Raw genomic sequence first — 22,566 nt, forward strand, 5'->3', positions numbered from 1 at the left:
TTTGGCATAGCTGCGCAATGGTGTCTGTTACATTTCTTCTTCGGCTTCGACGTTACTCCTCGGGGGATTGTGTTCGCACGTGCATGCCACAACGGCCGTGATGTAAAGGAGTTGGCGGTCCTTTCTACGTGCTCAAGTTTGGATGCTTCAAAGTCCAACTCTACGTCCTTTGGGTTACTGCCCTGCTATGGACTGTTCCCCGTGTCACTTCAGGGGAAGATGGGTTTTTCGAGGGAAAAAGATCATGCGTGGGGTAAACAAGGACAGACACTGCACATTGTAAACGTTCTTGTGGGGGTTTTTTTATGTGAGATACGTTCATGTTTATACAAGAAGTTCAAAAAGGCGAGAGGTCAACATCATGTTACTGACAAATGTAGTCAAGTGATATCCGACGACTCGAGCGAGGAATACCAGAGGGTCCGCCTTGTTGCGGGTGTGACGTAAGGATGGATGGCTGAGGACTCCTTCTGGTTCGCTTCGTACGAATACCCAGTACGCTCGGGAAGACAGTGTTTCAATTCACAAGGAGTAGCACAGCACAGGGACCACAGATCCAATGCAATCCAGAAAAGACTCTATTCCCCGCTGTCCCAAAACATGGTTAATACGACCAAGAATCACCACACGTCCGCTGCTAATATCCACAATGCCCAAGTGCTTGCCCCCGCACAAGGTGATATATTACAAGCTCACTAATTCTCCACCACACCCCGTTCGCCTTCAATGCCTCAAGCATTCTAAGTCCGGGCAGGAGAGTCCTTCTCTTTGCCCAGATCCGCCTCAGCGTAGTAGAAGTTCTCTTCCGGGATTCTGCCACGCAGGAACTCGGGCTCGGAGCCGCGGACGTAGATGTCTTCGAACAGGACCTTGGGGATGGCCTCGGGAGGGGCCATCTTCTCGGCTTCGGCGACTTCGGCGTCGACGTTGGCGCGGGCCTTCTTATCGATGCTCTTGAGCTCCTCCTCGGTAACGACGCTCCAGTCGAGGAGCTTCTGCTTGAGTCCGGCAATGGGGTCCTGGGTGCTGCGCATACGCTGGATTTCTTCACGGGTCTGATGGATGGTTAGCTGCTGTTAATATTCTCAGGCCAAAGGGGACTTACGCGGTAGGTGGTTCCGGGGTCGGACATGGAGTGACCTCCGTACCGGTAGGTAACGAACTCGTAGACGAGGGGTCCCTTTCCGGCGGCGCACCATTCCTTACCGAACTGGGTAGCGGCCTTGACAGCGAGGACGTCCATGCCGTTGATCTTGAGACCCGGGATGTACTGACCACGCTTGTAGTAATCGGTGATGGCCGAAGAGCGGTTGGCAGCGGTACCCATACCGTACTTGTTGTCTGGCTGGGGTTAGCATTCGAACGCACAGGGCTACCAATGTGTCCACCTACTCTCGCAAGCGAAGATAATGGGGAGGTTCCACAGCTTGGCCATGTTGTAGGCCTCGAAGACCTGACCCTGGTTGGAAGCACCGTCTCCGTACAGAGCAAGTGTCACGTTCTTCTTGTTCTCGTAGGCGTTGGCGAAAGCGATACCGGCACCGACGGGAACCTGGGCACCGACGATACCGTTACCACCGTAGAACCCGGGGGCGAACATGTGCATAGATCCACCCTTTCCGTAGGCGATACCCTCTCTCCGGCCAAGCAGTTCACCAATGATGGACTTGATGGTTCCGCCGCGCATCATGGCGAAGCCGTGGCAGCGGTAGGCGGTGATGAGGTGGTCGGCGCGCTCGATCGCGTGCTCGATACCGACGGCGACGGCCTCCTGACCGGTGGACAGATGGCAGAAACCGCGGATCTTCTTCTCCTTGTAGAGCCTGTCGGCGGCCATCTCCATGCGTCTAGAAAGCCTGTTAGGACCCGCTTCTCGAGCTCTGCCAGACAGGCAAGGGAAGGGCCGGTTCATACCGCATGGCGACCATGTCGTAGTACATCTGCTTCAGCTCGGCCTTTGTGGTGTCGAGGGTGTAGGCCGGCGGGTCGAGCTCGTACGTCTCGAAGCTCTCGTCGGAGAGGCGGACCTCGAAGGGCTTGTCATCCTCCTGCAGCACGTCAATCATCCGTTCCACCCATCATCCATCCAACCCAGGCATGACTGCCATGTTCCGGGGGGTGCGTACCGTTGGCACGGCCTCGGCGTGCGCTGAAGCGGCGTCGGTGGTGACGGTCCTGAAGGCAGGTCGCGCGGCGGCAGGGACGAAGGCATTGCGCCGGAGCGGCGACGCAATGCTCCGCCTGATGGTCCTGGACAACATGGTGACGGTGGTGCCGAGGAGGAGGGGGCAGCGGCGGAAGTGGTGAGGGGAGGGTGTAGGAGCGTGTCAGCTTGAGCTGTTGGTGAGCAAAACTTTGGTTGAATGTTGGGTCGCCGGGTTTCGAGCGCTTGGCGGCCCTAGTTCCCCGATTCGCGCCGCCGACAAGGCACAGCAACCACACGGAATGCGCGAGCACCTCTCCTGCGTTGGCGTGGTCGAGGACCTTTCTTTGTAGACTTGCAGAGGCGATACAATGCGCTATGTGGACTCTGCCTTCAGGTATCTCTTACATCTCTGAGGTCTGCGGATATCGGTGTACCTCAGGCCCTGGATTCCGTTGCCAGTCAATGCAAACGGAGCGGGTCAAGGATGATCACAAAGCTTCAAGATAGGAATGAGTTGGCCAGCAGTACTAGAATGAATTCCGCTACGCCTTTTGATTTCCACGCCATGCTATACAGTAACGTACATTAGTCCCCCTTATAGCCAAGCTGTCACCCTCACGCAGCTAGAGGCTCGAGGAGCTTGTTCTGGCCAGCAAAGAACTCCTTCGAGCCCAAGCACCGTTCGCTCACACACCCGGGACATCTCAACGTCATTTGGTTGCTGCAAGCGACTCCGGCGTGCAGGTGAGCCTTTGCAATATCAGCAAGACCCTGGATGAAGATAGGGTTGCCATTCAGGCTCTCCACGCGCTTTACGCCCTCATGACCCTCCGCATCTTCGCCAATGACCTCCTTGTCCAATTCATACAGTGTCTCGATATGGTCGCTCGTGAAGGCAATCGGAATTAGGATGAGGTCGGTGTTGCCCTTCTTCATCAGGTTCTTGACCGTGTCCGATGTCTGCGCTCCAAGCCAGGGCTGCGGTCCGACTTGTGATTGCCAGACAAGTCGGTACTTGTACTTCATGCCTAGTCGCTGATTCACAGCGTGCACCGTAGCTGCCACTTCCTGCGGGTACGGGTCGCCACGGTTAACTACGGTCATGGGTAAACTATGCGCCGAGTAGAGAAGAACGACGTTATCTCTTCGCTCTGGCGGGTACTCTTGAAGCGTCTTCTCGATGTTTTGCGCAAAGGCTTCCACCAGCCCTGGATGCGTGGGCCATCGGTCGATGACACTCCACTTGATTGCGCCCTCTGGGTTGACCTCTCCACCGGCCCTCTTGCCTTCTAACCTTTGTCGCCACTTCCATAGCTCATTGAGCGATGAGCCCGTCGTCGAGCACGAATATTGCGGGTATTGCGTAAACGCGACAGCGCGCCCACCCTTGCCACCCCCGAAACCGTCTGCGAGTAATCGGTTGTACATTTCTTCTGTCAGAGGGTTGGCATATCGGAATGCGACGTATGGCTTATGCGGTGCGGTCTCTGGCGAGGTTTGGTCCAGGATCTTGCACATCTCAGCGGCCTGGTACTCAGACCACTTCCGGATGGGCGAGCCACCACCAATTTCGGCGTATTGTTTTTGAATCTTGGGTGTACGTCTTCGTGCGATGTAGGGGCCAATGTAGTTCTGTAGACGGCCCAGGGGTATCAAGTCGGCATCAGACTGCAGGTGTAAGCTTATGGAAGTCGGAAATAAATTCTCAAGTCATGACGTACAAACAAATTGCTGAGGAAGCCATGAACTTCGTCGGTCGTCGAAGGTCCGCCCATGTTCATGAATACCATGGCAGTGGGGCCTTTTGAGCCGGCGGAGCTCTGCGTAACGGGTGGGGGAGCAACCGTCGCATTGCTTCTCTTCCAGCGCTGGGTACACGGTGACAAGACCGGGGTGGCGGGTGATTTGTACGTTGTACGCTTCACAGCGTGTGATAAGGGCGAGCGCATCGCCATTACGAAAATGAAAGAAGCGCTACCTCGGAATGTTATGGGAGGAAGTTTGGCGCAATGTCCAGAAGAGCCATGTGAATAGTGGCCGCTTGATGACGAGTGGCCAATGCGGAGCTTGCGACTGGAGCCAACGATCGGAGCTATGGATCGTAAGCATCGCTCGCGGCGGGAGGACGTCACATGATCACGCGCTGGAGGCGAGGCAGGCGCGCTGCTGCCTGAGAGAGAAGGAGCCACCGCGCCGCGAACACAAACTCGCCGCTCACCGCAAATGCTCCTGACCTTTTCGTCTTCGTCTCTGCGACACCAACTCACCGTGTACAAAATCCAGAGGCGTGCTCGATCGCGCCGTCTTCAATCGTATACTCCCAGTAGCGGCGCATCTCCCAGACGGCAGCCATGGCCGACACACAGGATAATCGGCTTGGTGAGGAGGAAGATGACGAGGAGGAGATTGATGACGCCGTATGAATAGAAGCGCAGCTTCAGTGCGTTCTGTATGTTGACGTACACCAGAGCTACAAGACCATTAGAGATGCCGTTCTCTTCGCCATCGACATCAGCGCATCTATGCTGGAACGCCCACCGCCGTCAGACGACAAGAAAGCCGAGCGCGATTCCCCCGCCTCTGCTGCCCTTAAATGCGCATACCACCTCATGCAGCAGCGCATCATCTCAAATCCAAAAGACATGATGGGCATACTTCTCTACGGTACTGAGAAGACGGACCTAAAAGATGGGGACAACACATTCCAACATTGCTATCTGCTAGCAGATCTGGACGTCCCCAGCGCACAGGATGTGAAGCAGCTGCGAGATTTGCTGGAGAACGAGGAAGAGGCAGAAGAGATCTTGAAGCCCGCGAAGGAGGCGCCCACCATTGCTTCAGTACTGTTCTGCGCAAATCAGATCTTTACAACAAAGGCCCCCAACTTCTCCTCGCGACGACTCTTTTTGGTTACGGATAATGATAACCCAGCCAGGGTAAAGCAGGACAAGGACACAGCGATAACGCGAGCCCGCGACTTGTACGACCTGGATTGCACAATCGATCTGTTTCCCATCTCGAAACCCGACCATGGCTTTGACCGGACGAGGTTCTACGATGATCTAGTATACCCTACGTCTCCTTCGGACCCGGATGCACCTGTAGCAATAGCAACGACCACAAAAGTTGCAAAGAGTGGCGACGGTCTCACCCTTCTCAAACAGCTCCTAGCTTCCATAAATTCCAAAGCTGCGCCTCGAAGAGCACTGTTCAGCCTGCCTTTGGAGCTTGGCCCTGGTATGCGAATCGGAGTTAAGGGCTTCATCCTAATCAAACGTCAAGAGCACGTCAAGTCATGCTATGTCTGGGTGGGTGGTGAAAAGCCACAGATAGTACAGAGCTCCACATCACACATGGCCGATGATACCGCTCGCGTAGTCGAAAAGACCGAGCTACGCAAAGCCTACAAGTTTGGTGGCGACACTATCACTTTCACTCCTGAAGAGATCACCCAGATTCGCCAATGCTTCGGTGAGCCCATCATGCGCATCGTCGGCTTTAAGCCTCTTTCCCTCCTTCCTCTCTGGGCCAATATAGGCAAAGCGACCTTTGTGTACCCGTCTGAAGTGGACTTCATTGGCTCAACACGCGTCTTTTCCGCCCTGCAGCAGAAACTGATCAAGTCTAAGAAGATGGCATTGACATGGTTCGTGCCCCGCAAGAACGCGTCGCCCGTCATGGCAGCCCTGATCCCGGGCGAAGAGCGCTATGACGAGAACGGCGAGCAGACAATGCCGCCCGGACTGTGGCTTGTACCGCTCCCCTTTGCAGATGATCTCCGCCAATGCCCCGAGCAGCCTGCGGAGCCACGCACGACGGATGAGTTGACGGACAAGATGCGCATCATCGTCGAGCAGCTCCAGCTACCTAAAGGCGTGTACGATCCAAGCAAGTATCCTAATCCTGACTTGCAGTGGTTCTACCGCATCCTGCAGGCTATGGCCCTCGAAGAAGAGGTCCCTACCAAGCCAGACGACAAGACGCTCCCCAAGTACAAGCAGATCGACAAACGCGCGGGCGAGTACATAACAGCGTACGGTGAGGAGTTCGAGAAAGTGTTCGCTACTGTCGGACACTCCGCGTTGTCCTCTCGTCCGAAGGCAGCAGCCAAGAAGCGCCCCGCCGCCGTTGCAGTGGACGACGATGAAGACGAGCCGAAGCCGAAGAAGCGTGTTAAGAAGGAAGCGATTGTGAAGGACGAATATGGCGACGATGGCTTGACCGACCAGCAGATGGCTGCTATCAATGACAAGGGACAGATCAGTAAGCAGACTGTTGCTATACTGAAGGAGTACTTGGGTGCTAGGGGACAGCCGATCAGTGGGAAGAAGGCGGATCTTATAGAGCGCGTGCAGGACTATTTGGAGAATAAGGGACTGTGAATGAGCGAAGGATACTTGAGTGGGACGGCGTTCAGGTGTTGGATGGGACTTACATGTTTCGTGTGAGGGTATCGTCCCTGTATGAATGATGAACACGAATCTGCTTGATGACACACTCTCCTAGCTACTTCGATTGCTGTGTAACTTTCTTGGGCAATTCGTACACAGACACATTTGCCAACTCAGAAATGTCCTCATGCCTTCCACCCTGACACACAATCGGATCCGAGAGCGCATCGTGCTGGTCAAACTCCTGGTACGGCATTTTGTCGACCTGCGGTTGTCGGTGAATCTCGCTTCCTCTGTGCTTAGAACCCTTGTGTATGACAAATGCTAACAGTGCAATTATCCCAAGCGCGATGACACCCCCGACTACGCTTCCTGCTATGATACCTGTTGACGTGTGGTCGTGTGCGGACGTCGAGACTGTGCTGCCATACGGCGATGCTGGAGTGGACATGGCTATAGATGGTGATGAAGGAATAGCTGTCGCGGACGCAATTGTCGCGTGCGCGGGAAACAATTACATCGATTCTGCGAGCACTTAGCGACACGGGCCACAGGCTCACATGAGGCGACGTACCGACGCGCAGTGGTGGCAACTCCTGGTAGTATGTATCGGGTCAAAGCCCTTGTTCTGGTAGTGCATGTTGCTCAGGACAGCTTGCTTCGCGCCGTACGTAGGATATAGGAATTCTGTTCCACGGGACGGACTGCGGACGCTTCAGTCTCGCTATGCCGATACTGAGCGCGTGATTACCAGATTCGCAAGGTTTGAGATCGGAATACGATCGACTTCCCAGAGCACGCGGTGAAGGGCCTGCACCATCCGTCCTTATTGTTTGGGCAGGCTCGATCGATCCAGTACCCGTTCCATGATGATAGCGTGGCATCATCGTTATCTTGAGTTACGGAGGTCCCTGTTTGCAAGAAATGCCAACTGCACGCGAAGGCATGTTGAGGAAGGGGCTTCGTGATGATTGCAGTTGGGGCGAGCGTACATATCATTCCATCCGAGTTGGACCCAACAGAGTACCAGCCCCACGCTGAAATAGCACGTGGAAGCACGGCAGGTCCAGTGCCCTGTGGGGCTCTGGAAGCGCAGTTGCCCAGCTTAAAACGTTCAGCAGCAATTTCACAAGTCATTTTCGATATTCGTCCCTACAGTAAGAGAATGCGCGAATAAAGTTCACGGTACATGCGGGCTCCGAGCTCCCTTAATGAAAGATTTATGTTGTGGGCATGTTGTGCCTTCGTGTCTCCGCGCTCACTAGCTTGCGATTGGTGCGTGCTGCCACTAATGGACTTTCTAGTGAACTTTGTCACGCTTTTCAAATGCGGGAATGATGGGTTGATTGGACGGTAGACGCATGGAGCTGCATGTTGTACACGCGAGATTTGGGGGCTGGCCACAAGGATGAGTTTGCTGATGCCCTAGAGTTTGCTCTGCAAAGTTTCCCTAAGAGATATTAAAGTCAGTTCTTCTGCCGTGCTCGGCGTTGTTCGTTCAGCAATGTGCCTACGAGAGCGAGCCCTGAGAGAAGATACATGCGGCAGATCTCGGGACGACGCAACCACTCGCCGATGAAATTGAGACCAAAAGTCGTGTAACAGACGTTTCTGGGTATCACGAAGAGCGTTGAGCTTGTGGTACGGTAGCGCCGCGCTAATCCCGGGTCGATCCGAAGCCCAACCGATGATCTACCCTCCCTTTGACGTCCTCTATCCCGCTATCATGACTCGACGAGTGGATCCGTTTCTCTTTACTATCAAAGCAAAGTAAACAAACCCTCACTAGGGTTCCTCCAGTCCCTGAATTTTCGATTTCATAAAGGAATATCTGATGCAGACTGACCGATGATCGGAGATGGGGAATTAAAAAAAAATTGGTGCTTCGGTCGAAATGATCTTAACCTATGTCACATGCGGAAAGCATGCATTGTCGACGCATTTTGTATCGAATCGGTGCCGCATGAGTTGTTTTCGTATTGGACGTACGTGGTTGTATGAGGACGTCGTATGTTACAGGAGCAAGTGTCGCCCCAGAGTAAGCCTTGTTTTCCCTCCAAAGACAAATTTCCACGTCTAAAGTCCATCCTTTTAACGACCGATAGTGCTTCTTCTAGCTAGCGGCTTCAATCTAGACGCGGGATCATGGTTTGGCTACAGTTCTTCGGTCGATCCCGCGGCACAAATGTCCGTCACGGACAATGGCCCCCGGCCCCAAGCGGGAATTCGCGCGTCTCTCGCGCGGGAGCGCAGCCCTAAGCACCACATTGTGGCTGCGTGCATATTACGCAACAAGATAAAGTAGCCGGTAGATGAGCCAAGCCGTTTCAGATGCTACGGGCTTCGAGGGTGGCGAGGCTCTCTCGAGCGTTCGGGAACTAGAGGAAGGCGATGCCCACCTCTCGGCCCTATTTGCTTGGACAGTATGAAATGAGTTCTCGAATGTCCGCAACAAACCTACGTTATATGTAAACGTCTTCAATACCTTAGAGGCCTCACCATTGGAACTGTCACCCGAAATCGACAATAAAAGCAGTCATGCCTGCTGTCGGCTCGCTCACGCCTGAACAGGTGGCCGAGGCGGAGGAACGGATTCGAAATGCTGGTAGAATTCCCATGATATCCCTCGAGGTGAGTGAAGAAAACTCTAGCGCCTTTAAGCAGCGACACTCACCATCCTACAGCTGTCCCTTGGGATCCTCTTTGGACTCGCGATCGTGACATGCATGGGCCGCATCATCATTCGTCTTTCGTCGCGCGGACGCCTTGCCCTGGATGACGGGCTTCTCATTTTTGCCTTATCTTGCCTGGCCTTCAGCACCGGGATCATGTACAAGATCTCGCCAAATTATTACCTTGTACAGGCATTGATCCGAGGCGATCCAGCTGCGAAGATCATTGCTTCTACACAAGGTTACCGGAAACTTACGGCACATTACAACTGGACGTTTGCGAACATCGTACTCTCGTGGACGGCAATCTTCTTCGTAAAAGGCAGTTACTTTGCGCTTTTCTATCCAATGATGAGCGTCATGTCGAGGCACGTGCTATGGTTCTACTGGGCTGCTGTTGCCCTTTCTGCAGCGTCTTGGTTTGTGCTGGCTTTCGGGTCCAACTTCATACTCTGTAAAGAACTTGGAACGGCCGCAGGTAAGCAACAAGACATTCTGTGCTATACGTTTCTAATCGCGCTCAGTGAAATGCTATTTCAACAACAGCAGGCACGGCATGTTCACTATGCTCGCAGTGACGGCTACGCTTGACGGCCTCACGAACCTCACCATTGTCATCATCCCAATATTCATCCTCCGCAAATCCGCAGTGCGAGGAACCGTCCGGCTGGGCGTTGGCATCTTCCTAATGCTCTCGGTTTTCATGCTCATCTGTTCAGTCATTCGCGCGGCTGGAGTCTATTACCAAGGTATCATCGATTGCCGGTGGCAGTCGTATTGGTGCCACGTTGAGGCTTGCATCGCGGTTATTATGGGATCGTTGACGGTCTACCGCTCGACCCTGGTAGGATCTAACGAGGTCCCAAACAAGATGCAGTCGTACCTGTACAAGTGGTTCGGTATCACCTCGGATCAGAGTCAGGACGATATGTCGGTCTTGATGCAGAATGCGGCGAACAAGGGCATGCAGCCAGAGCAAGACATTTCCAACGAGGAGACTCTGGTGGGAACTTACAACGATGAGAGGAAATCGATTGCGTCTGTAAAACATGTATAAGTATATCAAGTACTCTATTACACAGTGATCATCTACACTTAAGGCCATCTATACTTCGTTCGCATGCTGCAAGATGGAGTCGGAAATGCTCTCATGGGAACAGACCGATCGCCTTTGCATTAACAACATCTCAACCTCCAAATGCGCCGCCAATCACCTCACTCACCACCTCAACCTGCTTAACCTCCTTCACCGTATCCCTATACACCGCCAACCCCGTCGCCACAACAAGATCCAGTAAGTAATCATCACACGGTACCAATATCTCCAATCTAGGCTCCTTCGAATGTCCAATATTCGCCGTCAACTTGGCCAACACCATCTCGTTCTTGTCCTTCAGCTTCTGATCGCAGCCCGAGTTCCCTGAAGGAAACCAACTCAGCTTACCCGTTGGCCCCTGGAATTCTCGACGTAGCCGCATACCTTCGTAGCTGATTTTCATTTTGATCTCACTGGCGCGGCTGACGAGGTCGATTCTGGAAGTGCCCGACATGGAGGATGTGTGGGAGGTGAAGAACGGCTCTTGGTGGCCGGAGGGCAAGATGCGGTTTACGGTTAGGCTGGGCTTGGAGTGTTTCGCTATCGTGACTGCGAAGAATGGCGTGCGCATGCCTCGGGCATCTTCAATGTAGATTGTGCCGTGCGCGTCGGGTCCGATAAAGGTGAGGTTCGGGGTGGTGGTGGATTGCGGTTGTGAGCTGAAGAGAGGCATCTTGTGATGTGACTGATGGTTCGCTTTTCGAGACTCGATTCAAAAGGTTTATTCAGAACTATTCCCGGTGATGTCGGTTTATGGTATTCGCTCCAACATGATGACTGCGGCCCTACTTATGATGATCATAATGTGGCATCACTGCGCTTTGTGCGTTGAGAGGTGACGTAAGTGGATACCAGCTCTATTCGCAGTGGCACGACAGATTAAGAACATAGCCACGCCAAGAGTGTAGGATCACCATTGTGGTGGGGTAGTTCCTGGCTATGTCTCTTAATTTGGAGGTGTGGTCCAATGGGTTCGCGTTGAGGTGAATCAGCACTAGCACCTGCATCGTTTTTTCCAATTATGGTTAGCGCAGAGACAAGCAAAGTGCTCAAGCCTAAGTAAGTTGCAGTAGCAAGTTGCAGTGGTAAGTTGCACTGCAATGCTTCGAATTAAGATGGAGTTTGAAGAATATGACAATACGAAAAGACGATGCTTGAAAGTGATACGAAGGATCTGGGCATGGTCTATGTGACCTATGATTGACCTTGGAACAACAGCAGTGCCTGGCTATATCGCAAAGAAGTACAAGCCTAAAGACCAGAAAGCTCATTTGAATCTACAGACGTCGCCAGTCCGAGATCTTCATCGCCGGATTGTCCCTTGGTGAAGCAAGATCTCTCTGAAGGCCAGCGTTCGGACTTCCAGTATCCATTTGATCTTCCACGACTGTTGATAATGGCTTTAGCCACTCACTATCAGGTCTTGCAACCAAGCGGGCGTGCGTATAAGCCATTTCAAGCGTCAGAACTGTGGACCCGCGATACCTGTCACCAGCCAAGCTGACCACGAGCGCAAGATCAGCAGTGCCCTCGTCGAACAGATCCAGGGGTAGCAAGAGTTGTGCCCCTTCATCTTTAAGTTTAGGATACCACTGGGGGATAGCAATTTTGTAATTTCGACGCAAGCGATTGAGAGTTTTTTTTACAGCAGCGTCAAGCTGCGACCTTGCTCTTAAAGGTCGCTTCTGTAGCTCTTGGGGAAAGCGCTTCATGTCATCGTCGTCAAGAATGTGCGCGTAGTTCAATATCAGTGGCCGGCGCCAATCGTAAACTAAGTCAGATGCAGCTGTTACGTAGTCTGCCATCTCTGGTGTAGGATTGAAAAACGTCATCATTTCGCGGTCGGACTCGATGGCCCATCGGAGAAAATACCAAGGTTGCTTTCCTAGCTGTGTGTTCCTTCGAAAGAAGCCGAAGGTTTCCCTGGTCAAATCTATCCAGGAGCCCAGTGTTGAAGGTAGCATACTCTCCATCCTCGCTGGCCACGACTTTTCTCCCTTCAAGCACCAGTCGAGAATATGTGAAAGATATGTAGTTGTGGAGGATCTGGTTTTCCAGCGCATCAGGCCCGTCCGTATTCGTTCCAGTCCAGTCTTCACGCTCAGCCAAATCCGCTAATTTCGAAAGAACGTTTGGCCATGCTTTGGCTTGTGCCTCTATTTGGGAAATCGGGTCACCCCTGTATGGAAAGAAGGCAAATTGCCAGATTTTCGCTGGTAGTCCCGTCAATTCGGTCATCTTCTGTTCTAAATAGAGGATTCTATCAGGCGCTATCCGCAAGTGCACGATGATCCTGACGGAGATGACTTCGTGTAATATAATCTCACGAGAGCTGTTGGTGAAGCACGCCGACCTGAGTTCTAGATGCGAATCAATAACAGCTTTCCCAGCTAAGCAAACAACGGGAAAATGCCTTGACAATGAAGTGTCGTGTTCATGGAAGCGTAGTATGTGCTGGTGGGTAGCGGGGTCGGGTTACTTGGCATCTCCGGATAACTCCGGACTGAGTGTTGTTAGGGAGATCGTAACCTGCTACGACTGCTGCACATGACCTTTCTGATACCTGCTGGCAAGACCAATGATATTTTGAACAAGAATTCCGTTCTCAGAATATGACAGTTTGGGAGTAGTTATTGTATTGTTTGAATTTAGCAATGTGCTCTACGACTGTAATTTGGGCGCTTTGCCAAAAATTGACGCCGGAACCTACAGACATAACCAATACATCCAGCGATTTGGGGCCTGCATGCGTCTTTCGAGTCGATTCGTTGCCTAAAGATTTGTCTTACGGCTTTGCCTCCTCGTAGTGCAGGCTCATGCCTCGGACGACGCTGCCTTTGCGGCTGTGCGGAGCCTCTTCATCGGCACGCGAGCCAGACATACCCACACCCATCTGTTCTTGCAACCTCGTGAAGTTCTTCTCCGCCTCCCAGTTCCAGATGCTGTCCGCAGCAAACAGTAAATCAATTTCCTCAAGCGTGCGTTGATTCGTCTCGGGATATAGCGCCCATACCATGGGGATGGTAATTGCATTACAGGCCGCAAAGATATACAGCGTCTTCTCGCTGAGTGCCTTGAACATGACCGGGCACAGGAGCGTAAGCCATCCGTTACCGATGGACCAGCCAACAACTCCCCATGCGTTGCCTTTCGCGCGCACTTCAAGTGGGAAGATCTCTGCAGGGTAGAGCCACGGGACCGTCAGCCAGGTTGCGCCGAAAATAAAGGTGAAGATATAGACCATGGACACGGCGGCGTTTCCGTATGCTGAAGCCTTGCCAGCATTGCCTTCCAAGGTACCCTGTTGACCTAGGTACGAGAAGCCGCCGGCGAGCGCCATCGCAATACCCTGTCCAACTGAGCCCCAGTAGAGTGTCCAACGTCGCCCGATTTTGTCGAGTGTGAAAACGCAAATCAAGGTGGAAAACATGTAGAAAATGTTATTGAGACCTGCGATCCACTGGCGCTTTTCGGGAGACATTCCTGCGATACCGAAGATAGTTGGTGCGTAGATAGTAACGCCAGCGATACCAACCCACTCCTGCATGATCTGGAGCCAAATGACTAATTGGACGCGTCGGCCGGTGTGAAGCTTTCCTGAGCCGATGCCAAACAACATGTGGAAGTAGGATTGAGGTCCCTTGCGTCCGGAGCGTTCAATCTCAACGGACGTCACGATGTCCTGAAACTCAGCCTCTGTCTTCTCTTGTTCTTCTCCCGTCACATTTCCGCGGAGCCGGCTGAGGACATAACGTGCTTCGTCTTCCCGCCCTACTTTGACCAGCCATCGGGGACTTTCTGGAAAGAACATGACCAAAGCCATGAGGGTGAGCAGCATGGGGATCTGGAAAGCGATAGGAAAGCGCCAGATGAAGGATGAAGTTCCGTCGCCGTAGAAGGAGCATCCGTATTCGATCCAATAGGCCAAAACCACACCTGAAGTGACATTAACGTCTCAACTTCAATGACGTTGCCAGTCCTGTGCAATGGTACTCACCAAAGATGTTCAGTGTGAATTCGATAGCAATAAATTGCCCACGTGACGTATGCTCTGCAGTCTCGGTTGCCCACACGGGAATGATCGAATTGAGAATCCCAGTGCCCCATCCGTTGACGAGACGAGCGCATATCATCCATTGATGATCTATCGCAGAAGTCTGAAGCGACGCACCCACAACACCAATTGCTGCTCCCAAGAAGATGGTTTTAATGCGTCCAAAACGATCTCCGAACCAGCCTCCAACGAGAGCACCAACAAGTGTACCCAAATAATAGATGGAAACTATGCCGCCCTGGAGAATGTCGTTGGTGACGACCACGCCACCGTCTGCGCCTTTGTGACCAAATCCCATTCTTGTGTAGTAGTCGTATGCCGTGTTGACACCACCTGTTGCCCAAACTTAGTCGTCTCATTAAGGTAGCTACAGAAGATATGCTCACCCATCATTCCCTGATCATACCCAAAGAAAAGGATGGAAAGGCCAGCGATGCAATTGATGCTAGAACGCGCCGTTAGCGGCTGTGAACTGTGTTGGCGGGGCATCTTACGCAATAAGCAGTGCTCGCTTCTCAAAGCGATGCACCACATTGAAGCGATGAATCTTGTCCATAACGAATTACGACTAAGGTCTCTTTGGTGTGATAGTCACAATGTCTCAGATAAGATGAGAGGAGATCGTCCTCTGCGGAGGAGGTGGAGTCTCTGCAGAGCAAGAGAGATCGCGTACTTATAGAGCTTGCAATCCGGGTATACCGTTGTCACATCCCTACGGCTTTGGGAACAAGTGATGTGTGGAGAGCCCCCGCATGAAGACCCCATGTTAGCTGCGGAGGTCCCAGCTGCGAACTTTGCGCCTTGGATCAGTCAAGCTACCGGTAACTTGATGAGAACTCTCAGGGCCCTTGGCTTCGTAAACCATCTCCGGCTTTGGATAGCGATACAAATAGCCGCATCCAATTGGCTGGGGCTATTCGGAGATGCTGTGCGATCTTGCTGTAGCAAGCTCACTGTTGCCGACGCTAAATTTTCCATCGCCTCACGTGTTGCGCTTCTCCAGATAGAAGAAAGCTGATTGGACGGGGCTATTCGGACACAGTATCGGGCCTTTTCACGTTAGAGCATCTCTCGCGGCAATCATCAGACGTCCGCGGCGCTACTGATAGACTGCTGCCGCTGACGCAGTGGAGATGACCCTCGATGCGACACCAGTGCGCGGAAATCCGTTCGTGATCTCAACGTGGTTCATATAATCACCGTATGAGCTGCTGCTTCATTAACGGTCGGATACGACTTGTCTGTCTATATTTGATCTGTGATGTAGTAGTTTCGTGGTCATACAGTCGTCGATGCATGCTGCTCATGCAGCTGGCTGTAAATGTCTTCCAAGATCTGACGAGACGCTTTTAGATCGGGCGCCTCATCTTCCCAGAACTTCAAAGTAGCTATAGAGGCTTGGACACTCCCACTACATTGCTCATCAGGGAGGACCTTGATCCCAGCCCGTCTTCCTGCGAGCAGGAGAAGAGCGCACGCGAAGCTCTGCCTTGACATTAACCACGTGCCGTGATGGCGATGCCGTATGTTCCACTGCTGTATCAGCTTTGAGCACGTAATGGCATGCGATGTAGCGAACGGCTGAAGTGCATTTTGATCGGAAAAGTCGTGAACTCCCTTTTGGTATATCATGCGGTACAGGAAGGGGCGATAAATGCGCTCTTTGATTTCCAAAGCTCGCGCTTGCAAATGAAACGACAACTCGTCGTTGGCGGCGGTGCTCTCGATGTCGAAAGATATTACGCCGGGTAGAGCACGATGCCTGTATATGTGTCAGTAGGATAACGCAAGATTATAGATCTCCTACAGCAAACGCACCATTCTAAGAGCTGTCTGTCCAGTTCTTCGACTGTATGGACAAGCGTTAGGAACGGGAACTCCAGCCATACAACTTCACTCTTTCTGTAAAAAAGTTCAATGACTCGCTGCAAGAGGCGGCGAGCTGCGATGTCTGCCAGATAGTAATACCAGCCATGCTCGAATTCATTTTGTGTCCACAACGAATGTGTCGAGTGAGGAGAGTCCGTCTCCACTTGCGTATACATGCGGCACCAGTCCTCCGTATTCGTTGCCGAAGGGGGCGGTGGAAACGCGCTCGTGTAATTGAGTTTCGTCAAGCCTGAAGAAGGGAGCCGTATCTCGATTGATACCTCGTGTTCTGATTTTAGACAGGACCAGTACAACCGACTTGCTCTCGCTTTACCGAGTTGGCTTTCCGTTATGTAGTACTCCGTTCGCATCCAGGTTAATGTCTGGAACGTCACGCACGCCCGGTTGAATGAGATAGCTGCCTGAAGAGGGCGTAATGAGTACATCTCATAGACACCAGACATGAAGTGGCATTCTGTTGCGAGCAGTGTGTCTTTAAGCAACCCAATCCGTTTGCGCGAGGCAATGTAGTATGCTTCAGCCATATGATATCCTGGAGTGGTGGATAGGCTGGTCTCCGAAAGTACCAGATCGTCTGAGGATGTGTTGATCGCGCGAATTGGGCGACAGGCAAAGGTTGAAGATATCGCAGCAAGCGCACACACAGTAAGAACCAAGCAGGTAGATGCGTCCCAGTCGAAACCGCGATCCACAACGGCTTTCGCCATACTTCGCAGATAATTCGGGTCAAATATTGGATTCTTGATATGAATCGTCAGTTTAACTGGCTTGGTACTATTCGCATTAGAATCATACCTTTACGTGAACATTGAGAAGGAATGCTTCGACAAGGTGCAGTACGTCTTCTTCACGTATGGTAGCATTGATATGAGAATCCTGCCGTGGATCTTCGAATTTGTTGCGGAGGGAGTCGTCAGTAACTCTGGGCGATGTGGGAGTTCCAGACAGATCATCACTAGGTAGTGTTGGGTCGAAGATCAAGGCCTCAATCCAGCGACGATCGTATTTACCTGCGAAGATTGGCCAGCCCAACACATCCTCGCTGGAGCCAAAGTACTCATGGTGGGGCACTTGATTAGAGCTTGCGGGTGTGGAGACACGGTCAAGGACCAGACTGTGGAAAGACGGATTCTGCAGTGTCTCATTGGTGTCTGCTAGTGATGTTATAGTAGCCGCGGAATCGTCATGCATGGAGTGGTCATAACTATTAATAGGCACTTTCGATTCCACCAGTCCAATAAGATACTCCAGCCGTTGTAGGATGTGACTTGGGGGACTGGATAGATGTTAACGCATCAGCAATGTCAACATACAAATCGACGTACGGTTCAGCAGCAGCTTGATCTTGGTAAATACATTCTGCACCGAGTTCAAGGCATTTGGAACATATGGGCCGATTGTTATCGCATTTTGTCTTTCGAGTGCGACAAAGTTGGCAAGCGGTAGCAGAACGTTTGCGTTGGAATTCTGCTTTGTGGGGAAGCCAGCCGTTCGAAGGTGGTAGTTTCCGTTTCTTGGGAAGCTTGGTAACACCGGGCGATTCTTCTTGGGAAGATGCGGGCTCCATAGAATTCGAGTGATGGAAACGAGATGTGGGATCGTGCGGAAGTGACGCGCCTAAGTATGTTGTTGATTAAGCCTAGTGCATTCCTGTTGAGGGAAAGTACGTTCTTCCAGCTGGACACCACCCCGCTCACCATTGCATCGCCCTCGCACATCCTACCTACGCCTCGCGCCCCTTCCATGATTTATTAAGCTGCCAAAGATATGTGTGTATGCATAGAATGGAGGACTCACCTTTGAAGCGATGCCAGCGATTTTGGTCCAGCAGTCGGCCTCAACAGCTTGTAGCAGTGTGTAAACCAGGGCCTTGACCGACAACGAGAACACTGGAATCATGAATGAGTGTTGCAACCCACCTCGGAGAGTTGACCGAGAGCGACGCCTTTGAGTCTGTCATCGGTCTTCACTACCCAGACGGATCCCGCTTCCACTAACTTCAACGCCAAATGTTGCGTACACCCATCATTGAATCGCTGGCACTTGTAAGCAAAAGTCTACCTTCACCGGTCGATGCGCCGTAAGTTGGTTGGGCTCCAGGATTACCACCTGCAGGGCGCATTTAGGCCTCGACGTGCACTAGCCTCCGGCCGCCTTGATATCAGGCGTGCGGCACCCATCAATTTCTATTTATAAATGCAAACCGAGAATTGGTGTCTTCTCAATGCTTGACTTCGCTTTTAATTCAACATGGCTCAAACACCTACAGCAGAAGGCCTCGACCTCTTCTACATGGAAGTGCCCGAGGGTATAACTGTTTCTTGCATACCGCCCGCTCAGGAGCCCATGGAAGACCCCTTCTGGTATGACCAAGATGGCAGAACCCCATTCCATCGAAAGCGTGTACACAAAATGTCGGCTGGCGAGGAGCGCAAGACCAAGCTCAGCGAGATACTGGAGAAATTCCCTCGATACGGACCAGCAATGCATGAGAAGGCGGTCGACCAAAATGATCCGAGTCTTCTCAGGGAGTTGTTTGACCTAGGCGTAGGGGAGGTCGAGACCCGCGAGACATGATTGAATTCGTCCTGCAGTCTGGTTGTTTCGGCTCCCCTGTCACTCGGTTGCAAAAAGATGCAATCATCAAAAACCTAGCACCCGCTGCGTCCCCTTGCTTCGATTGAATCTGTTCGACTTCACTTTCCCTTCTTGACCGCACAAAGGGGTGACGGCTCCTTTGAATACGTCAAATTACTCGAGTCAGATCAAGCCAAAATCTTCAATTCCACATAGGATGCTATGGAGAAGCACAATATCCCAGATCTGTTCAAACTCGTCTGGAAAACTCTGCTGTCCAGTCCGACCAAGTTCCCGGACAAACACAAAGGACCGACCGTCACGAAGAATGATCATTTGAACCGCCGTCTCATCTCGGCGTGTGAAAAAGGCTGTGCCGAAATCTGCAGGCTTCTTGTTGACGAATATGGCGCAGACATACACCACGTGAGCCACAACTACTCCACCACATCGCTGGGGCGAGCAGCTGGATCGAGCGCCAATCCTATCGAGGGACGACTACTAGTAACAAGGTACTTGCTCGAAGAGAAGCATGTCAACATTCATATGGCGGACGGCGAATTCGAAAATAGTGCTACTTCGCTTGCGATGTTGCTCAAGTCTGGGACCAAAGGTCAAGATGAGATGATCAAGCCGTTGCTCACACATGGCAGGCCATTGGAGGAGATAGGTGAGGGTGTGTTGAAAGTAGTCGAGGAGGCAGGATCTGAAGCGAATGTCGAGCTGTATCTGGTGTTGTACCGAGCGCCTAGAGAGACCGTGAAGCTCATGACTGAAAGACGGACAGACGGGTATAGACAGGTCGGAGTCGCAGCTAGCAAGGAAGAGTGGAAGACATGGCTTGGGACCATGCAGATCCGTAAATCGGACGAGATGCTTGCAGCAGAGGATCCGAAAGGACGTCCATTGGAATGAGATGGTGCTAGCTTAGTTCGCGACGGATGCAGCTTTGGCTTGAGATGGGAAGTCGACAGGTTCGATCTAGTATAGAGGCTTCGACGATAACACTTGTCTCATTCGACGTGTAAACCTTTACCATCCAATATCCCCCAACCTCAACCTCGTCCCCTAGAACTCTAATCACGAGCCCTCCACTATAAATCTCAAGCCCTCAACGCACCCCTCTTACCCACCCACATTGAAGCTCAACCAACTATCATCACACGTACTCAGCTTGCTCGCCACTATTCTCGTCAGTACACCAACCCTCCCAACCACAACCCTCCCAACCACAACCCTTCCCCTACCTTCGGGGACTTACAAGGAAAGTCCACCGGCGCAACTGGCGGCCACGGCTTCGGCGGGAACTCTTGATACGGCAAGCTCTCATTCGTCTTGCACTGCGGATACAGCTTCCCCTCAAACAGCGCCACGCACGCGTCCTTCGTCCAGGGGTTGACGCCCGCGCAGGCGGTGCCGAGACGGAGGGTTGCGGTGTAGCCGGGGACTTTGCCTGCAAATTGGCATGTCAGATTGAGTAGAACTGGAGTGGGGTGAGGCGAGGTTTACCGGTGACGGTGGTGCCGGGCGCGCAGGAGGGCATTGCGTCGCAAGCGGCAGTGATGGCATTGTGAGCCGCAGTCTTGTTGGCGAAGGCGTTGCGGCAAGTGATTCTGGAGCTGCTCCAGCAGTCTTGCGCGGAGACCGTCAGGAAGGTGAGCCCTGCGGCGGCGAGTGTAAGGAGGGAGGAGAGACGCATTGTGGAGCTGCCCGGGGGAAAGGTTCCTGGTTTGAGGAATTGATGGGGCACAGTCTTAAAGCGAGAGCCTGTGCTGGACGATGTGAGGGAACTGCGCAGTGCGATGGAGACTTTATATGGAAAGTGGGCAAGTGTGTAAACGGTTCTCAGCCACGCACCAGTGCTCGAGCCTGTTCGACGAGGAAAGACAAAGGCAAGCTAAGGATGAGTTTCATGGGCGTTTGCGACTGAAATGGACACCAAGGCGTCCGATTGTTGTACGGACTATTCTGTCGATAAAGACCTATGGGAAATTGGACGCGTGGGTCTTGTGTGACCCGGACATGCGAGCAGATCTAGAACTCCAATGAATACCAGCCACACGGAAATTTGCCATGCACTGTCATTGAATGGAGAAATTGCAGATTTGGGAGAAGCGAGGAGCTACCGCGTGGTTACGATGCGGTGGAAGCGTGGTCGACCGTAATTTGATCACGATTGATGCCATTGGGCCCGCCTGATGTGTTATACTTTCCTTTCCCAGAGTACATTGAAGAAGATTCGTTAGCAATCTCGATTGCTAGACTGCCTATGGAAGTAGAAAACCGGGATTCGGCTTGGAAAAGCGTCAAACCCACAAGATTAGCCATGGGTTTATGATGGACGGGGGCGATTTCGTAGCTGCAAAATGCCGCTGAGTCCCTCCATGCCATTGGATAGGTCTGACAACCCTGCAATCCTGACCTTTTCTCCTGTACCGAGGCAATAGGAAAAGAGCAATTGGATCGAATGTAGAACATAGCTGATAGGTTCATGAGCTAGCCCATCCAGCCAAGTACCACTGTGGCTAGAGAGTAATTGTGCTCGTCAGCGCAAGGCGTTTTCCGTGACCAAGCTTATGAAGTAAATTGGCGCTGTGATCAGTCGTCCTGATAAAGACCAAGACGTCCATACCGGCGTTCCCGAAAATTTTGCAACTTTCACTGGGAGTAAGACCTTGAGTGCCCAATCTAAGCCCTAACGGTACCACCGTCCCTGAGCGACACCGCTGCTCAAACAAGTGCAGATCCGTCTTGTACCCACGCTCCAGTCTGCCAATCATCCGCACCACTCATCTAGATCTGCTTTTGACCAAATATTCGCCCCTTCCTCCATCGCTTACTTCTTTATCCCCTCCAACGTCCTCCTCGTGCCCTCCACAATCAACCCATGCTCGACCTCATGTATCCTAGTCTCCAATTCATCCAAACTCTCCCCCTCCCTCAACTCCACCTCCCGCGTGACAATCGCCTCGCCCGCATCCACCTCTGCAATAACCTCATGAATCATGACCCCTGTCCGCTTCAACCCCTCGCTCCGCCCGGCCTCCCACGCGCGTTCAATCGCGCCCGCGCCCGCAAATTCCCCCGGGAGCGCGGGATGCAGATTTATAACCTTGACCCCCGCGGCGGCGATTGGGTTCAGGAAGTCCGGCGTCAGAATGTGCATCCACCCAGCGCACACGATGACGTCGGGCCTGGGTTCGAGACCAAGGATGAGGGCCGCGAGGCTGGCGTCGTACTCGGTGCGGGCGGCGGTGGTGCCGGCCTCGGTTTGGGGGTGTTTCCGCTTGAAGGGGACGAGGTTGTGGTAGGTAGTGGGGATGGAAGCTTTGGCGGCGCGCTCGAGGCCGTAGGCGGCTTTGCGGCTGCATGGACGTCAGCACATGCAGTAATTGTAGGGCAGATTGAGGTGGGAGCGCTACTTTGATATTACGTGAGTTATACGGGTGTTTGGGAGGGCGGGGGTGCCACTGGCGTCGATGAGGGCTTGCAGGTTGGAGCCGTTGCCGGAGATCAGGACGACGAGGTTGTATGGCGATTGAGACATTGTGGACGCAGGCGGGCGCGGTTTGCGTGAACTTTGAGGGTGCGGAGGTCAATGGAGCTCCGCAATGGAGAGCCAGTGTTTAATTTTGGCAGACGCGGGGCTTATCGATAGAGGGGTATGGACTTTCTCGTGAGGGCCCACTGGCGCCAATCTAGCTGTTGGGAAAAAGGTCACTGACAATGATGTTTGAAAT

General features: G+C 52.7%; 13 protein-coding genes across 13 annotated transcripts; 3 read left to right on the top strand and 10 right to left on the bottom strand.

Annotated features, from left to right (window-relative positions):
- Nucleotides 1–481: 481 nt before the first annotated feature.
- Nucleotides 482–2,343, bottom strand: CC84DRAFT_1169513 (uncharacterized protein). Its single transcript, XM_018179676.1, has 5 exons — nucleotides 2,127–2,343; nucleotides 1,915–2,048; nucleotides 1,393–1,847; nucleotides 1,106–1,341; nucleotides 482–1,055 (listed from the first exon to the last, which is right to left on the bottom strand). Exons 1-5 carry the CDS (start codon nucleotides 2,259–2,261, stop codon nucleotides 741–743), a joined length of 1,275 nt encoding a protein of 424 aa, XP_018029776.1. The 5' UTR covers nucleotides 2,262–2,343; the 3' UTR covers nucleotides 482–740.
- Nucleotides 2,344–2,688: 345 nt separating this feature from the next.
- On the bottom strand, nucleotides 2,689–4,267 carry CC84DRAFT_1157409 (ferrochelatase-domain-containing protein). Its single transcript, XM_018177011.1, has 2 exons — nucleotides 3,868–4,267; nucleotides 2,689–3,814 (listed from the first exon to the last, which is right to left on the bottom strand). The coding sequence occupies exons 1-2, from the start codon at nucleotides 4,099–4,101 to the stop codon at nucleotides 2,762–2,764; spliced, it is 1,287 nt and encodes a 428-aa protein (XP_018029777.1). The 5' UTR covers nucleotides 4,102–4,267; the 3' UTR covers nucleotides 2,689–2,761.
- Nucleotides 4,268–4,335: 68 nt separating this feature from the next.
- On the top strand, nucleotides 4,336–6,649 carry CC84DRAFT_1169515 (ATP-dependent DNA helicase II subunit 1). Its single transcript, XM_018179677.1, has 2 exons — nucleotides 4,336–4,563; nucleotides 4,615–6,649. The coding sequence occupies exons 1-2, from the start codon at nucleotides 4,498–4,500 to the stop codon at nucleotides 6,526–6,528; spliced, it is 1,980 nt and encodes a 659-aa protein (XP_018029778.1). The 5' UTR covers nucleotides 4,336–4,497; the 3' UTR covers nucleotides 6,529–6,649.
- Nucleotides 6,650–6,652: 3 nt separating this feature from the next.
- CC84DRAFT_1223086 (uncharacterized protein) lies at nucleotides 6,653–6,988 on the bottom strand (the record flags this gene model as incomplete). Its single annotated transcript, XM_018183459.1, has 1 exon — nucleotides 6,653–6,988. One exon carries the CDS (start codon nucleotides 6,986–6,988, stop codon nucleotides 6,653–6,655), a length of 336 nt encoding a protein of 111 aa, XP_018029779.1.
- Nucleotides 6,802–7,755, bottom strand: CC84DRAFT_402132 (uncharacterized protein). The gene is made up of 4 exons (XM_018186047.1): nucleotides 7,397–7,755; nucleotides 7,289–7,348; nucleotides 7,112–7,241; nucleotides 6,802–7,062 (listed from the first exon to the last, which is right to left on the bottom strand). The coding sequence occupies exons 1-4, from the start codon at nucleotides 7,672–7,674 to the stop codon at nucleotides 6,991–6,993; spliced, it is 540 nt and encodes a 179-aa protein (XP_018029780.1). The 5' UTR covers nucleotides 7,675–7,755; the 3' UTR covers nucleotides 6,802–6,990.
- A 1,320-nt stretch (nucleotides 7,756–9,075) lies between these two features.
- Nucleotides 9,076–10,266, top strand: CC84DRAFT_1223087 (uncharacterized protein; the record flags this gene model as incomplete). Its single annotated transcript, XM_018183460.1, has 3 exons — nucleotides 9,076–9,168; nucleotides 9,222–9,687; nucleotides 9,734–10,266. The coding sequence occupies 3 exons, from the start codon at nucleotides 9,076–9,078 to the stop codon at nucleotides 10,264–10,266; spliced, it is 1,092 nt and encodes a 363-aa protein (XP_018029781.1).
- Nucleotides 10,267–10,310: 44 nt separating this feature from the next.
- On the bottom strand, nucleotides 10,311–11,217 carry CC84DRAFT_1169518 (uncharacterized protein). The gene has a single exon (XM_018179678.1). It carries the CDS (start codon nucleotides 10,976–10,978, stop codon nucleotides 10,397–10,399), a length of 582 nt encoding a protein of 193 aa, XP_018029782.1. The 5' UTR covers nucleotides 10,979–11,217; the 3' UTR covers nucleotides 10,311–10,396.
- Nucleotides 11,218–11,480: 263 nt separating this feature from the next.
- Nucleotides 11,481–12,742, bottom strand: CC84DRAFT_1169519 (uncharacterized protein). The gene has a single exon (XM_018179679.1). It carries the CDS (start codon nucleotides 12,276–12,278, stop codon nucleotides 11,583–11,585), a length of 696 nt encoding a protein of 231 aa, XP_018029783.1. The 5' UTR covers nucleotides 12,279–12,742; the 3' UTR covers nucleotides 11,481–11,582.
- A 239-nt stretch (nucleotides 12,743–12,981) lies between these two features.
- CC84DRAFT_1131304 (sugar transporter STL1) lies at nucleotides 12,982–15,325 on the bottom strand. The gene is made up of 4 exons (XM_018175893.1): nucleotides 14,854–15,325; nucleotides 14,746–14,804; nucleotides 14,303–14,692; nucleotides 12,982–14,241 (listed from the first exon to the last, which is right to left on the bottom strand). Exons 1-4 carry the CDS (start codon nucleotides 14,913–14,915, stop codon nucleotides 13,091–13,093), a joined length of 1,662 nt encoding a protein of 553 aa, XP_018029784.1. The 5' UTR covers nucleotides 14,916–15,325; the 3' UTR covers nucleotides 12,982–13,090.
- A 240-nt stretch (nucleotides 15,326–15,565) lies between these two features.
- Nucleotides 15,566–17,831, bottom strand: CC84DRAFT_1157416 (uncharacterized protein). Its single transcript, XM_018177012.1, has 4 exons — nucleotides 17,575–17,831; nucleotides 17,045–17,525; nucleotides 16,178–16,989; nucleotides 15,566–16,121 (listed from the first exon to the last, which is right to left on the bottom strand). Exons 1-4 carry the CDS (start codon nucleotides 17,814–17,816, stop codon nucleotides 15,638–15,640), a joined length of 2,019 nt encoding a protein of 672 aa, XP_018029785.1. The 5' UTR covers nucleotides 17,817–17,831; the 3' UTR covers nucleotides 15,566–15,637.
- Nucleotides 17,832–19,048: 1,217 nt separating this feature from the next.
- Nucleotides 19,049–19,741, top strand: CC84DRAFT_1223093 (uncharacterized protein; the record flags this gene model as incomplete). The annotated part of the gene is made up of 1 exon (XM_018183461.1): nucleotides 19,049–19,741. One exon carries the CDS (start codon nucleotides 19,049–19,051, stop codon nucleotides 19,739–19,741), a length of 693 nt encoding a protein of 230 aa, XP_018029786.1.
- A 210-nt stretch (nucleotides 19,742–19,951) lies between these two features.
- On the bottom strand, nucleotides 19,952–20,525 carry CC84DRAFT_1223094 (uncharacterized protein; the record flags this gene model as incomplete). Its single annotated transcript, XM_018183462.1, has 3 exons — nucleotides 19,952–20,010; nucleotides 20,088–20,279; nucleotides 20,336–20,525. 3 exons carry the CDS (start codon nucleotides 20,523–20,525, stop codon nucleotides 19,952–19,954), a joined length of 441 nt encoding a protein of 146 aa, XP_018029787.1.
- Nucleotides 20,526–21,662: 1,137 nt separating this feature from the next.
- Nucleotides 21,663–22,373, bottom strand: CC84DRAFT_1104451 (phosphoribosylglycinamide formyltransferase; the record flags this gene model as incomplete). Its single annotated transcript, XM_018175058.1, has 2 exons — nucleotides 21,663–22,191; nucleotides 22,249–22,373. The coding sequence occupies 2 exons, from the start codon at nucleotides 22,371–22,373 to the stop codon at nucleotides 21,663–21,665; spliced, it is 654 nt and encodes a 217-aa protein (XP_018029788.1).
- Nucleotides 22,374–22,566: the final 193 nt, after the last annotated feature.

This window comes from Paraphaeosphaeria sporulosa, assembly GCF_001642045.1.
Source record: "Paraphaeosphaeria sporulosa strain AP3s5-JAC2a unplaced genomic scaffold CC84scaffold_15, whole genome shotgun sequence".
Classification (NCBI taxonomy): Eukaryota; Fungi; Ascomycota; class Dothideomycetes; order Pleosporales; family Didymosphaeriaceae; genus Paraphaeosphaeria; species Paraphaeosphaeria sporulosa.

What these genes read in the sequence shown, in the direction of transcription:
- CC84DRAFT_1169513 (XM_018179676.1), bottom strand. Translation starts at nt 2,261, where the DNA reads ATGTTGTCCAGGACCATCAGGCGGAGCATTGCGTCGCCGCTCCGGCGC. An exon ending in ACGCCGAGGCCGTGCCAACG is followed by an intron (nt 2,049 to 2,126) that starts GTACGCACCCCC and finishes GACGTGCTGCAG; the next exon opens with GAGGATGACAAGCCCTTCGA. An exon ending in TACGACATGGTCGCCATGCG is followed by an intron (nt 1,848 to 1,914) that starts GTATGAACCGGC and finishes CAGGCTTTCTAG; the next exon opens with ACGCATGGAGATGGCCGCCG.
- CC84DRAFT_1157409 (XM_018177011.1), bottom strand. Translation starts at nt 4,101, where the DNA reads ATGGCGATGCGCTCGCCCTTATCACACGCTGTGAAGCGTACAACGTAC. An exon ending in GCTTCCTCAGCAATTTGTTT is followed by an intron (nt 3,815 to 3,867) that starts GTACGTCATGAC and finishes TTACACCTGCAG; the next exon opens with TCTGATGCCGACTTGATACC.
- CC84DRAFT_1169515 (XM_018179677.1), top strand. Translation starts at nt 4,498, where the DNA reads ATGGCCGACACACAGGATAATCGGCTTGGTGAGGAGGAAGATGACGAG. An exon ending in AGGAGGAGATTGATGACGCC is followed by an intron (nt 4,564 to 4,614) that starts GTATGAATAGAA and finishes GACGTACACCAG; the next exon opens with AGCTACAAGACCATTAGAGA.
- CC84DRAFT_402132 (XM_018186047.1), bottom strand. Translation starts at nt 7,674, where the DNA reads ATGACTTGTGAAATTGCTGCTGAACGTTTTAAGCTGGGCAACTGCGCT. An exon ending in TCTCAAACCTTGCGAATCTG is followed by an intron (nt 7,242 to 7,288) that starts GTAATCACGCGC and finishes AAGCGTCCGCAG; the next exon opens with TCCGTCCCGTGGAACAGAAT. An exon ending in GTTGCCACCACTGCGCGTCG is followed by an intron (nt 7,063 to 7,111) that starts GTACGTCGCCTC and finishes AAGTGCTCGCAG; the next exon opens with AATCGATGTAATTGTTTCCC.
- CC84DRAFT_1169518 (XM_018179678.1), bottom strand. Translation starts at nt 10,978, where the DNA reads ATGCCTCTCTTCAGCTCACAACCGCAATCCACCACCACCCCGAACCTC.
- CC84DRAFT_1169519 (XM_018179679.1), bottom strand. Translation starts at nt 12,278, where the DNA reads ATGGAGAGTATGCTACCTTCAACACTGGGCTCCTGGATAGATTTGACC.
- CC84DRAFT_1131304 (XM_018175893.1), bottom strand. Translation starts at nt 14,915, where the DNA reads ATGGACAAGATTCATCGCTTCAATGTGGTGCATCGCTTTGAGAAGCGA. An exon ending in GTATGATCAGGGAATGATGG is followed by an intron (nt 14,693 to 14,745) that starts GTGAGCATATCT and finishes TTTGGGCAACAG; the next exon opens with GTGGTGTCAACACGGCATAC. An exon ending in ATTCACACTGAACATCTTTG is followed by an intron (nt 14,242 to 14,302) that starts GTGAGTACCATT and finishes ATGTCACTTCAG; the next exon opens with GTGTGGTTTTGGCCTATTGG.
- CC84DRAFT_1157416 (XM_018177012.1), bottom strand. Translation starts at nt 17,816, where the DNA reads ATGGAGCCCGCATCTTCCCAAGAAGAATCGCCCGGTGTTACCAAGCTT. An exon ending in GATCAAGCTGCTGCTGAACC is followed by an intron (nt 17,526 to 17,574) that starts GTACGTCGATTT and finishes ACATCTATCCAG; the next exon opens with TCCCCCAAGTCACATCCTAC. An exon ending in TTCTCAATGTTCACGTAAAG is followed by an intron (nt 16,990 to 17,044) that starts GTATGATTCTAA and finishes ATTCATATCAAG; the next exon opens with AATCCAATATTTGACCCGAA.